This window comes from Cyphomyrmex costatus, unplaced genomic scaffold (assembly GCF_001594065.2).
Source record: "Cyphomyrmex costatus isolate MS0001 unplaced genomic scaffold, Ccosl1.0 scaffold21, whole genome shotgun sequence".
NCBI lineage: Eukaryota > Metazoa > Arthropoda > Insecta > Hymenoptera > Formicidae > Cyphomyrmex > Cyphomyrmex costatus.
Window position 1 is genome coordinate 885,284 of NW_017276147.1, and position 14,174 is coordinate 899,457.

Sequence of the window (14,174 nt, forward strand, 5' to 3'; positions counted from 1 at the left end):
TGCACTTTGAACGTCTACGCTTTTTCACATAAACATAAATTGACGGTGAAAAAATGCTTTCTAAACATCCTAGAATAGCCAATACAAATCTTTCAACACTGAACACTATGTTACCTCTAACTTAAAAAAATGCAGCATTTTGGATAAAATACATTTTGAAAATCTGCTTCTCAAAATATTATCTAAAGATAAGAAAAGCTCACATTCATTGCTGTTAAATTCTTGCTTTCGTGTAGGAAAACGGTATCACATTATTCCTAAATGCGAACAAGACCCTTGAGCGATTATCCGCATCTTACCGAGCGCAATATCCTAAATGGACGGTATCGTCATCCCTCGTATTTTCTTTATGTTACAGCGTCTGCAACGAGATTGAGGCACTCGAGACACCTGGACGAGAGATCGCAGTTCCCGGGCGAGGGTAAATTATCGGTGAGTGCTTCTCGATTCGTTCTTGATTCGATTTCTGGTCCCCTCCCATCGCCGCTATTTACACTCCTTTCCTTCTGTCTCAGACACCGAGCCCGGTTTCTTTTACTATCTCCAAGATCCCGGGGATGATCCAACCAGATCCCCGTATAAATCACCTTTCCAGCAAGTTGGATAATGGATTTGTCCCTTCCTTTATCGTCTATCGAACAGTTTAAATATTTATCGCGTGCCCACGTTTGTAGTCGTGCTTACATCGGCGAACTGAATTCATTGTCACTTGGATATGCATGTAAAAGTCACGAAGTAGCGGATTGAAAATATATCTTACTTTCATGGTACATATCGTTTCAATTATTCCCATAGAGTCTTGAATTTGTAATCAATTGAAACAAAAGTTGACTCATTTTTAGAAGATTATAAACTTTAAAGGATGTTCAAGCCAGTGTCGCGCATTTCTATTTCCACTAATGCGATATGATATTCTGAAAATGAACTCGAAAATGTATTTAATTATTTAAACTTGCACAGAAATATTAATAATCATCTCTATTTAGATTCCTCTTCTGTCAAATGTTGTTTACATTTGTGAATGAAATGGTGGTCTTTGTTGTTTTACATGAAGCATTTTAAAATTATAGATATTTATAATATCTAATTTTTTTTTTATTAGGTATTATTTTATGGTAATAGAGTGTTTACGTATGTAATATTTTTCTATTTTGCCAATCGGTACCATAGTTTTTAAACGTTTTATATAGGCTTGATTGATCTGATTTTTACTTAAATTCAGAATTTGATTATAACATTGATTGTCTTTCAAGCTAATCATATTTTCTTTTACGTTATAAAAAGTATCAGTAATAATCCGATTAGTAAATTTTCTTTATCGCGACTTTATATATTTGTAACTCAATTTGAATTATTTTTAATCTACATAGGTCACATTACTGTTTCTATATATTCCAAAATTCATCATTAATTGACTAAAACAATGGAATTAAAAATTTAATTCAGGAAAATGTATTCAACTTGTTTCACAAAATAATTTATTATTTACTATAATTAAGAGCACACGTTAATATGGATAATATTTCTTTTGAAACTAACCACAGAAATGATTTTATTTACATTTAGACATAGTAAAAATAATCAAATGTTATTTAATTCACAAGAGATTGGGTTACCATTGTTTCTTTAATATTTTATATTAATACAGTTTCATCAGGATGCTATTTACGAAAATGAGTGATCTTTAACGACGTTTTTGCAAAGCTATCAAAACACGAACCATATAATAGTGAAACGGTCTTACATCTTCTGTAGTTCTGTGTGACATCGAAGCGTGATGTGCTTTACATGATCTTTACGCAAAAATAATTTTCCACAGAGATCACTCATCATTTGATGAATAGGTGCGAACACATTCCATAGTGTAAGACATTTTGGTAAGCAGTGCTTGGTTGGCGGCCCCTGAGACTTGCTTACGAATCGCTCGTAAATCGTTGATGTTACGCCGAAGTTCACTTCGGCAAAGCGTAGAAACGCGAATTTGCGGACGAAGAGCCATACGAATCATTTCATGCGCGTGATTCGTTAGACAGGACTTCGACAAATGGTACAATCTGACGAGAATTGCCGTTTCGCCAAACCCGTAATTGGACGCTGAACTTGTTTGGGACCTAATCTCGTGAATCCCAGATAGACATGTCAGAGAAGTTTCCTGTGATTCAGATGTGTGACCTGTAGACTCCATGTAGAGGGAACTACTTATAAACCTGCTATTTTAATAATTAAATTCAACTGCAATTACACGTAGGGGGGAATAAGCCATTGAATATCTGCAAATTTTTATTAACTAAGTATTATTTGTACTGTTGATGTATAGAGTAAAGTTTTAATTATTTTGCTATTTACTAAAATAATGGATACAGTTATTTTAACAATTTTTAGTAATAAAATAGCCTTATCCAAGTTATGTACGAAATTTAATTTTACGATAACATTTATTTACATTTCTTTACATTTAAAATGAAATTACGTGCCTGCTTATTTTATTTATAGGGGCTTGATTAGTTACGAACTTTTAATTTTTCATGTAAGGTATCTTGCTAACTTACTTTTAATTAAATTTTTTCTCAGGAAAAAATCAAACGTCAAGTATTTAAAGAATAATAAGAGTTCATTACTGCAGTACAGTGATCTTTTTCATGATACATGATATTATAAGTATAATGAAATATAATGTCCTTGCAGCTACATCAATAGAGTAAGGTTTATTACTCGACTCCTTTTTGGAATCTCATTGCTTTTACTGTACCTTACATTGCAAAATCAGAGATGGTCGCGGCGAAGTTTGTCAGTGTTTTACGCATATTGAACGTTGCGCAAGAAGGTCGCGAGCAGTTCACATCACACGGAAAGCTTTCTTGTTTTCAATATTAAATTAACAGTTGAGTTGAGTGTATCTGGTGACCTTGTTTGTACTGTTGGTTTAAATTCGGCATAAAGTCCCTTGAGGAAGAAAAGCTGCTGCTTGTTCGTATATAAGTATATATACACACATAAAGATGTCAGTTTTCTCTCTTGATTTATGATACACCTGCACCGCTGTGGATTCACTCAAGTATCATATTCACGCCGACATTAAACGGAACATTGCTAACGAACACGCGTATTCGTCTCATGGCAAACTGATGCTAACGATGGTAGTGTTTGTGATGACCTGTAGTTCTTCTTTTCGTTTAAGGGCTTTTCTTCTATAGCGAACATACTTACGACGATGGTAGTAATTATAAAATATCTACTACCTGAAAGAATCTGAGAAACTTGGAATACTCTGGAAATCTTTTCTTTGTTTTAACAAATTAGGAAACTCTCCGAGAATTTTATCGGGATTCGGAGAACGTTTGTTGAAATTGTCTCTTTAAAGATCTTGTTTATTTTTGTTTGCGAATGTTATATTTTTAGTGCTATAAATCTTGTTTCATTTAAAAAGATTCCTCTGATATGAATATTTTTTTTTATAACAGATTTTATTTTCTATTATTTATTTTAAATTTAAAAAAATAAAAGCTCTATACAATGTAAAATATCTATTTCATGAAATAACTATTTATTTTGAATGTATATTTAAAAATAGTAAAAAAATTATTCTGATTTTGTCTTTTTAAGCTGAATAAAAATGCCCAAAAAATCAGAGAATGTTTACGGACTTTTTTTAAAGATCTAGCAGATGCCCTGAATTACGGATTTTAATTGACAAAACTTTTTTGGACAAGTCAGCGGGTAGCTATAGATATAATAAAACGGGGTTAATATGCTAAAACATGGTTAACCTGTTTATCGTTAATGAGGCTGGAAAGTACGAGAGCGAATGCCGGCGTTATATCGGGGTAACGCATGACGTCGGCAAAGTGCTGTACGAAATTCTAAACGGTCTGAGAGGTTTGCTAGATGCTGAGACGTCGTGTTCCACCCGTGCGAGCAAACACGACGAGCATACGCGGATTATATTTCTTACCAAATGTTGTTTACCTAAGAATATCGTTATCCCCCGTGGGACAGAAAATGATAATGAATATTAATGTCGCGACCATTTAATTACATTGAAGATAACGTGTGCACGCCCAGGGAGAGGATACTTAGCATTATTACGCATCATCCTCCATGTTGGGGCACGAGGTCGGAATGAAATTGAAAAATTCGACGGCGAATTATCATTTGCGAAATTAACTTCTTGCTTTGTAAACTTTTTACATCGCTGTCGGTTATTATTTGCCATTTGATACACATTCTCTCTTTCTCTCTCTCTCTCTCTCTCTCACCCTATACTACAAAAGTTAAACGCCACGTCGGTCGATCGTACCTATTACGTACATTAAACACAACCGGATCGATCCTAATCGCGATGAAATGGTAACGCAACGTATGAAGGCGGTTACGAATAATAATTTATGAGAATATAACTTACCGAGACGCAACAGACCGCGTAACTTTGCAAAGCCGCGGGACTTGCTCTAACCTTGCCATATGTTCTACATCTACATCGTCGACGTGAATGACGATTATTATGAAGCATCTAAGTACAGTGCTCCGTTTTTCCACGTGCCTTTCCCTCTCTGTTTCGCTCGGTGTTTGTATCTCTCTCTCTCCTTTAGGTTGTGTTGGATCTTTTATGAGGAAATGCGACATAATAGACCACCGAAGTACGCGCCATGATTAATGGCGCTGGGTTTATGAAGAGCGCTTTGATTTATCGAGCGCCTTGTTCTCCAAAGTCTTTCCCCTCTGCATCCCCACCCCGCGGGATGATGCCAAGTTTACCGATTAATCCCCTAGGGGATCTTTCGAGGGGATGTCCCACGCCAAGTAACACCCGCGCTAATAGCTGTCCGTTTCTCTTACGCTTTCAGCTCGATGAAAATCACAACCACAAACCAGTGTTCTCCAATTGCTCAAATTACGCGCCAGTGTTAAAGGAGGAACAACTGCCTCATACGAAGGTGATTCAGGTGCATGCTGAAGATAGAGATCCACCGGAGGATGGAGGTATTGTATAACAGCACGACATCATCGTATATATATCACACATATCGTACATAAAACATGGTGGTAAATTATGAAATTTGTGAAAAGCAAAACTTGTATGCACGAACTATTTTTATTCACAGACTTTCAAAGTTTCACGATTCTGAATCAAAATGTGAAGAACAAAGACATGCGATCCGTGTTTGGAGTATTTTTAAACAAGTATCACGTCTCTGATATATTTTCCATTTATTAGTTTTGTGAATTTACACACGTCTTTGTATAATAACGAGATAAAAAATATGTATGTCGCGGGCGAACGAAAATATCTTGCTACATTATTAGTTGATAGAAGAGACTTGTACTATTTTTTCTCTTATACCAACAAATCATGATGGAAGAAAATAGAACATATTACAAGTGATAAGAGAGATTTTTAGTACATTTATAAAGTATCATTTAGAAAAATTATTTTAAATACATATGTAAAACTTTTGAATTTATTCGACTCGAAATAGAAAGAATTTTAAGTCTTAAATATTTTGAAACATATTTTTAACTTAAAAATAAAATTATTTGTATATAAGATATTGTATTGTAAAAGAGAAAACACGTTTAACAAAATATGTTTTAAATATGTTCAAATATCTAAATATTTTTCTAAGAAGATTTTCTAAGAATATTATTCCTACATATTCGAGACCGTTCCAACAGTTTCAAGACATTCAAAACTTTCCAGATGTTTAGAACTTTGTGAAAAATTTGATTTCGAACAATATTTTACTGAAATATTCGATTTTTATGATGAATTTATGAAAGTTTTCAAAGAAAAGATTCCAATTTCCATCACTGTATAAGATTAGATTAGATTTGATAATCATTTGATTTCGCATTTTCAGGTACCGTTACTTATAGCTTTCTGATTGCTCCTGGAGACAGGATAAAATTCGAAATCGACAATAAGACAGGCCTCATTACGACGACTCAAGTACTCGACAGAGACGAACCCGCCAGAGAAAAGGAAGCTTATCTTACGATACTTGCGACTGATAATGGAAGACCGCAACTGGATGCCATCTGCGCATTAAAAGTCATCATCGAAGACGAAAATGATAATAAACCCGCCTTCGACAAAGCGGTACGTTGCTAATTACCTAAGTTACTAACTCATTACCAACTCCCTTACGGTTCGTATCTGCAAATATGAATCTGGATGCATGTGGTGCAAATAAGCGTCTACATTGAGATCGCAATTACCTATATGTACTAAAAATATAGAAAGACGGGTCATATTTTTTTTATGATAGCATTGATATCATATTATATTTTTACGAGATGAAAATGCACTGTTCGTGATAGAGGTCTTACTTTTTATGAGCGAATAAATAAAACATAAAATAAATTACTTTTATACGGAATTTATTTTTGACAAAAATGAACATTAGTAAAACATGTTAGTAAAATGAAGAAGATTAATTCCTTCAAAATATTTCTTTAATTGATTTTTAATTAATAAGGATAAAATTTTGGAGTAAAATAGATATAACAATAAATGTATATAGCTGTATATATAATTCATACACTTTTAAAATATTAGTAAGAAATTTTGAAAACAATTTTATTTACAGAAATCGAAACAATTGTTGAATGAATTATTTTGAAACTAAATAAGTATAGTTCGTGAGATATTAAAGTTGATTACGTTTACATCACGTGAATTTTTTGTTTTTCTTCATAGACTAACATAATAACCACGTATGCTACTAACAACTATTGCTTGAATTTTTTGTTTTATTTCAATCCCAGGTCTTCCGTGGATACAGGTGGAAGGTTGGTTTCGAATACGTGGTGTGAATATTGCTCGATATGTAAATGAAAAAAACAAGAGACTTCGAAGTTTTATTTTCTCCCTTCTTTTTATGCACAGTTTGCATATTTCATAAAACAAATTGTCGTTTAAATTTTTCTGTGTCGAATTTTTTTTATGGACATCTGAAAAAATATTTTCAGATCTGACCATGAAAATTTAAAAGTATACAAAACAAAAATTTACGTTGACATGACAGAGATGTAGTGATTTGATTTTATAATAACTATAAGGACGAAGTATAATGAACTACATTCTTCGTTTATTTATTTATTATCAAATAATAACAAATAATATGTACTATGCTACATAATAATATTTACTATATTATTTTATTATTATTGAAGGAAGAAATTAGCATGCATGTACATGTGTGTCTTTAGGAATGATAATTGTATGTAAACACGATTTGTACGAAAATTGCATGGAATACATCACGCTACAAATGCATTTTAGAATTTGTACGCACGTATTGTGTCGTTTCTCGTTAACATACTTTTTGTCTTGTTATACAGTCATACACGGAAAATGTGCCGCAAGATTTACCGGTGGGTCACGAGGTCATGCGAGTTTCCGCTACCGATATTGACGATGGCAACAATTCCGTCGTACGGTATAGTCTGTCAGCTGAGAGACCAGATGATGCTGCATACTTTCGAATCGATCGCGAGTCCGGTGTCATATTCCTCAACAAAACTATAGACGTAAGTATAATGCGAAGATATATATAGATGATACTTAAGTGGATAATGCAAACTTCATTTTATAATGTCACTTGGAAACTAGAACTGTAACTTTTATTTGATAATTTAAGCAACGATCTTTCCATCGTTTTATTAATTAAAATTTTTTTTATCGACAAACTTTGCTAAGTAAATATATATTTAGTCTGCGTTTCGTTATGTACTACACACACACACGCACACGCACGCACACACACACACACACACACACACACACACACACACACACACACACACACACACACACACACAAAACACAACACACACACACACACACACACACACACACACACACACACACACACACACACAAGACTGAAAATCTATATATGTATGTAACGCGAACTATAAATTTTCAGTACTTGCAGTGAATAACGGAACGCAGACTTAAAAATACAATTTTTCGTTATATATATACATATACACACATACATACAACGTGATGATACTTAAAATAAAGTTATCCATTGAATTATCAAAAAAAAACATTTGTTACTTTATCGTGTTTACTAAAAATAATATTTCTGGAGCCTTATTAAAAATGTATTACATTAATTAATTTATCTTTAATAAGTTTGAACTTTCCTCGTTTTATTTAAATCACGTAAATGTTCTTACATTGTTATTATTATGAATTTGTGCAGCGGATTCCAGGTTCTAAATTCAGCATGATAGTTACTGCTACGGATCTTGGCGAAAAACCACAAAGTGATAGCACTTATTTTGACATACAAGTTGTGGAATCGCATAAGAAGGCGCCAGCTTTTTTACCGAGATCACCAGAACCGATTAAAATTAAGGAAAATTTTACAAATTTCGATGCCAGCATTGTCCGTTTGCAAGCAGTTTCCAACATCGATAATTCCAGTAATTGGAACAATACTCCGTCCAATAATTTACTCTTTGAACTTGTGACTGGCACAACGGAACAAAGTAACAAAGGGAACACTTTTAGGTACTATACAAATTGCGCTTATTTTAGTTTTTCATTTTTATAATTAAATTATAACAATGTATATGTATTATAAATTATATATAATAATATATATTTTTCAAATTAAATAGGTTAACAATTGTAAATCAACCGTGTCTTATATAAAAATTTTATTTTCTTTCTCATTATAGATTAGAATTCAATAAAGATATAGCAGATATTAAATTGTCTCGACAGCTTGATTACGAAAGGAACACACAGTATTCGTTAATAGTGAGAGTAAAAAACAATTATGAGTTAGCTGCCGAAACGGTGATTGATATCGAAGTTCTAGATGTAAATGATAATATTCCAGTCTTCAGTGATCTCAAACAAGGAAGCGTATTAGAAAATGAACCTCTAGGAGTCCCTGTGATGCAAGTGCAAGCCATTGACGCTGATGGAACTTCCGCTAATAATCAGGTATTAAAATTGCATAAACCACATTTTATGCTTCAAGAATATCTTTTATTTCGACTATGCATCAAAGTTTCATTATGTCTTGTACTTAAGGCAATATCTCGACTTTCATCCTCAAAAGGTCACCTACGAGTTGGATAACTTCAAGGATCTCTTTGCCATCGACCCGCACACTGGTAATATCACAACGTTAATGACATTCGACAGAGAACAACAAGATATCTACAATGTGAAAATAATAGCTACGGATAATTCTCCGAGTGCTTTATTCAAAACTGGCGAACACAATAAAGGACAACAAGCGTTTACAATCAAAATCGCTGATAAGAATGACAATCCGCCTCGCTTCACCCAGAAAGTCTACACCCATAATTCGGTTTATGAAAACGTCAATGTTAACGCACCCGTAACTGAAGTCACAGCCCGCGATCTTGATACGGAGAATCCTGTCACGTACAGCATCATATCGGGCAACACCGATGACAGCTTTTACATCGAAGCTACAACGGGGAAGATTCGCGTGAACAAGCCACTCGATTATGAAAAAATCACCAAATACAATTTAACTGTAAGAGCGTTCGACGGTCTATTTAACGATACTGCACAAGTTGAGATTTTTATCGAAAACGTTAATGACAATCCGCCCGTCTTCGAAAATTTTGAGAAAAATCCGACAATACAAGAAGAAAAATTACTAGAGGGTAAAGTATTGACGTAATATTTTTCGATAATCTTGCAAAATTTTCATTTTTTTAAATTATATCATTTTATAAAAATAACTATTGTTCGTTTAGATTGTGTCACCACTGTGGTGGCTTATGATCCTGATATCGAAGACAGAAATGCTGATCAGCATATTGCTTACTTTATCGCCAAGGAAGAGCAACAACCCTTGATAGGAATTGACAAACATGGTTGTATGAAATTGAAGAAACCATTAGATCGTGATCCACCAAATGGTTTTTCAACATGGACTGTAAGTTATTATAGTCACGTATTTATCAAGTCAATATCTTAAGAAATTAATTTCGTTTTTCTTACTTTTTTGTAATTTTCAATAGGTGATCGTAATGGCGAGAGATGAGGATGGTTCATCAATGGCTTTTCGAGAGTCGGTGGTAGTTAATATTACCCTTACAGATATAAATGACAACGCACCATTTCTCGATATGCCTTATCCAGTTATTTGGGGTGAAAATAAATCACCCGGCAAGATAACCGAGTTGAAGGCACGAGATTACGATTCCGATGCTAATGGTCCGCCATTCGATTTTAGAATCGATGACACTGCGGACAATGAAATTAGATCTAAATTTGACGTACGTGATAATAATTTATATGCGCGAGTTGTGTTTGATCGGGAAATACAGAAAAGTTATGGTATTCCGATCGCAATTACGGACAGTGGTTCGCCACCTATGACGGGTACCTCGACGCTCACTGTGATCATAGGCGATGAGAATGACAATCCTATGCGCGAGGGTACGAGTTCTATTTTCGTTTATAATTACAAGGGAGAAGCTCCTGATACAGAAATCGGACGCGTTTATGTTAACGATCCGGATGATTGGGATCTACCAGATAAATCTTTCAAGTGGATTTCCCCTCACGACGGTTTTTATCTTAATACCAGTACCGGCATGATTACATTATTATCGGGTACATCGAACGATACCTTCGTATTAAAATTTATTGTCACCGAAGAAAGTCAACTGATTCCTTTTCATCAAGTCCATGCCTACGTGAACGTTACTGTGAAGGAACTTCCCGAAGAAGCTGTTGACAGATCTGGTTCCATACGGTTTTATGGAATAACAGCGGAGCAATTTGTAGAGCCTGACGAATCTGGTGTCAGTAAAAAGGAGATATTTCAAGAGAAATTAGCAACTATGCTGAATACATCAGTCGAAAATGTCGACGTGTTTACTGTACTTCATTCGCCTCATCATAATAATAAAAGCTTGTTAGATATTCGATTTTCGGCACATGGCAGTCCATATTACGCCCCTGAGAAATTGAACACAATTATAGCGCAACATTCAAAAGAAATTGAACGAGAGATGAAAGCGGATATCTTATTGACGAACATCGATGAATGCCTATTCGAGAATCTTTACTGCAACGATTCGTGCCGCAATTACTTGAACACCAGCACCGTTCCATATGTTGTCTATACAAATACCAGCTCGTTTGTCGGTGTTAGGGCAGTCGCAGATCCACAGTGCATTTGTCACGTAGCGGAACCTATTGTCTGTTTAAACGGTGGTACTCCTCTGGCAGAACGGTGTGAATGCCCACCTGGTCTGGATGGACCAAGATGTGAACTGTTAGGTATTGGTTTTCACGGAGATGGTTGGGCTATAATGCCGCCACCTGATCAAGTTTGCGACGATTCACATTTAGGTACGTACTGTAAGTGAGAAAAATGCTGGAGTCAACTGACATTTGAATTCAGGATCTTTCATTCTCATGCCTATCACTTACTGTAGCATATATCACGACTGTTTCATTATTCCTGTAATTATTTTACAATCTTCAATCGATATTTAATCAATCTTATGGTTCTATATTCTTACAAATCAGTCATACTGATACATTTATCCTCGAATGTCACAAATAGCTTTTTGCAACAATAATAGTATGATTTAAATAGTAAAAATTCACAGTCTATTTGACAACCGTTAATGATTGCACAATAAGATACTCTCCACAAGTATCGCTGACACACTGTGGTTCTATATTTCTACAATGCATTTTTTACATTATTTCAGTTTTTCATATTTACATTTTTATTTATATGTATATATATGATCATTGTAGGATTGGAGATAACGCCACATATGGATAATGGTCTTGTATTTTATTTTGGTCCTATGACTTACAATCCAAAGCTTGGAATTCAGGATTTCATGTCTCTTGAACTTCAACAAGGCTTTGCTGTATTGTATGTTGATTACGGAACGGGAACTGTAAGATTAGACCAGAAACAGATTAAATTAACGGACGGCAAGAGCCACAGAATAGACGTTTTCTGGAAGAAAACTGTAAGAATTCTCGTTATATATATCATTTTGTTTGAGTTAAATGTGCAAATTATATATATTGTTTGTTTTTTTTTTAGTCTATAGAGATGATAGTTGATAAGTGCGGCATATCTGCTTGCATGAGCCTCACTGCACCGCAAGGTACCAATGAATTTTTGAATGTTAACAGTCCCTTGCAAGTAGGTGGTACATTGAGTAATTTAGCGCACTTAGCTTCAAACTTAGGGTGGGATTATAAACCGACTGACAAAGGATTTATTGGTTGTATACGCAATATGACATTTAATGGAAATGTAAGTAATGAAGATATATAATAAACACATATCCACAATTATAACAATTTATGATGAGAGATTAAATTATATCCTTTTGTATTAGACGTACAACTTAGGTATGCCATCGCTGTCGAGAAATGCAGATCCCGGTTGTGATCATGGCATGACAAAGGCAATCTCGTTCGGAATTGACACGAATTTTATAGTAGCCTTTTTAGTTTGCGTATTTATATCGTTAATATTGTTCTTGGCGATAGTTTTGCACAGAAGGAAGACAGATGATCTGTATAAAGATATGGACGATATCAGAGAAAATATTATTAATTATGAGGACGAAGGAGGCGGTGAAGTTGATACAGGGTATGACTTAAATGTTTTGAGAGCTATTTACGATGCACCACCTATTGATTCAAAGATAGCTCCAGTTGGTCTACAGAGTAGAGGTACGATAATTATTGAAGATATTAAAATTCGGTTTGTGTGTTATGAATTGAACAGAAACTAAAAAGATAATTTTGTATATAGGAACCGATGAAGTTCCAGACATTTGTGGTTTCCTAGATGGTAAGAAAGAAAGTTGCGATAAAGATCCCGATACAAATCCATTCGATGATGTAAGACATTATGCTTACGAGGGAGAAGGCAATTCAGAAGGCGATCTGTCGTCATTAGCCTCCTGTTAGTATTTTTAAATCTTAGAAAATATCTTAAAATGATCTTATATATTTTTACAACGTTTTTTTTTTTTTGTTAATTTCATGTTCTTTTTTCATTGACAGGTACTGACGATGGAGATCTCAAGTTTAATTATCTATCTAATTTTGGGCCAAGATTTAGAAAATTGGCAGATATGTATGGAGAAGATCCAAGTGATGAGGAAAGTGATGGAGTTGGTGAACGAGAGAGCGAAAGTTGGTGTTGAGTTTTTTTAAATGAGACATCGTAGATATAAAATTTTAACGCAGGTAACGGAATTCTTGAATAATTTTTGATAAACGTCAGAATTTTGCAATATTACTCATAAATGATCGTTATTTTGTTTGTTAGAAAACGCACACAGTTTGCAGATCCGTTTCCGATTGCGTGAACTATACGTTAGGAGCATACTTGCATAAGCTTACTGTGCAAGTTTATGCGTTTCTATAGCCCCAGATTCCAATTAATTGGAAAGAACGAGGCTTTATTGTACTTAAATGATACGAATTGTGATCTCATTCACCGATAATTCTAGTTTGACGGTTGAAGAGACAAAGCGTATAATCCATCCTATCAACGATATGTGTAATTAACGCGCGTAGTTTATTAGTGGATGGAGTGAACTTTATGATTATCATAAGTGGACTATATGGACGCTATGTAAATTTCGTTTACTCGCGAAAGTGATGCGTATCTTATACTGATCTTTGAAATGAATTTTTATGTCGTGTCGTAAAGCCTGTAGCGCGCATTTATGTTATACTTTTACACTAGAAGTGATATGTATGTATAAGTGGAACGAGAGAAAATAGTGTGCGTTCACTTTACGTTGCACAGATGTGAACATTAAAAGTTGTGGATTATCGTGTTCTCGTATGTATTTCAACTAGTTGGACAATCGACATTTCCACACATTCATAATTCTCTTTTTTCTTTTTTCTTTTAACTTGATTACTTAAACATATTTATGACATATTGCGTTTTGACAAACTACAATAAGCGATGCTCCATTAGTTAAACGTATCAGGACAACGGCATAAATGTGTAAATGGCTTAATACTTCGTCGATTATTCTATTCGAAGATAATGTATTATTAAATGATAGTATATAAAACGTTTTAGAAAAACTGCTGAAATTTTTGTTAAAAATTTTAAAATAAATATCAAAGAAAATTCAATGAAAGAGAGAGAATTATA

The 14,174-nt window shown here is 34.2% G+C and overlaps 1 protein-coding gene across 1 annotated transcript; it reads left to right on the forward strand.

Moving 5' to 3' along the window:
• Positions 1-261: 261 nt before the first annotated feature.
• On the forward strand, positions 262-13,419 carry shg (DE-cadherin). The gene is made up of 16 exons (XM_018539252.1): positions 262-432; positions 4,845-4,980; positions 5,859-6,097; positions 6,766-6,789; positions 7,342-7,530; positions 8,214-8,524; positions 8,695-8,965; positions 9,084-9,663; positions 9,757-9,938; positions 10,024-11,365; positions 11,783-12,006; positions 12,084-12,299; positions 12,385-12,724; positions 12,807-12,959; positions 13,061-13,246; positions 13,329-13,419. The coding sequence occupies exons 1-15, from the start codon at positions 262-264 to the stop codon at positions 13,201-13,203; spliced, it is 4,521 nt and encodes a 1,506-aa protein (XP_018394754.1). The 3' UTR covers positions 13,204-13,246; positions 13,329-13,419.
• Positions 13,420-14,174: the final 755 nt, after the last annotated feature.

Coding starts and splice junctions, on each gene's coding strand:
- shg (XM_018539252.1), top strand. CDS start 262: ATGCGAACAAGACCCTTGAGCGATTATCCGCATCTTACCGAGCGCAAT. Junction 8,525..8,694: donor AACAAAGGGAACACTTTTAG/GTACTATACAAA, acceptor TTCTCATTATAG/ATTAGAATTCAATAAAGATA. Junction 12,300..12,384: donor ATATGACATTTAATGGAAAT/GTAAGTAATGAA, acceptor CTTTTGTATTAG/ACGTACAACTTAGGTATGCC.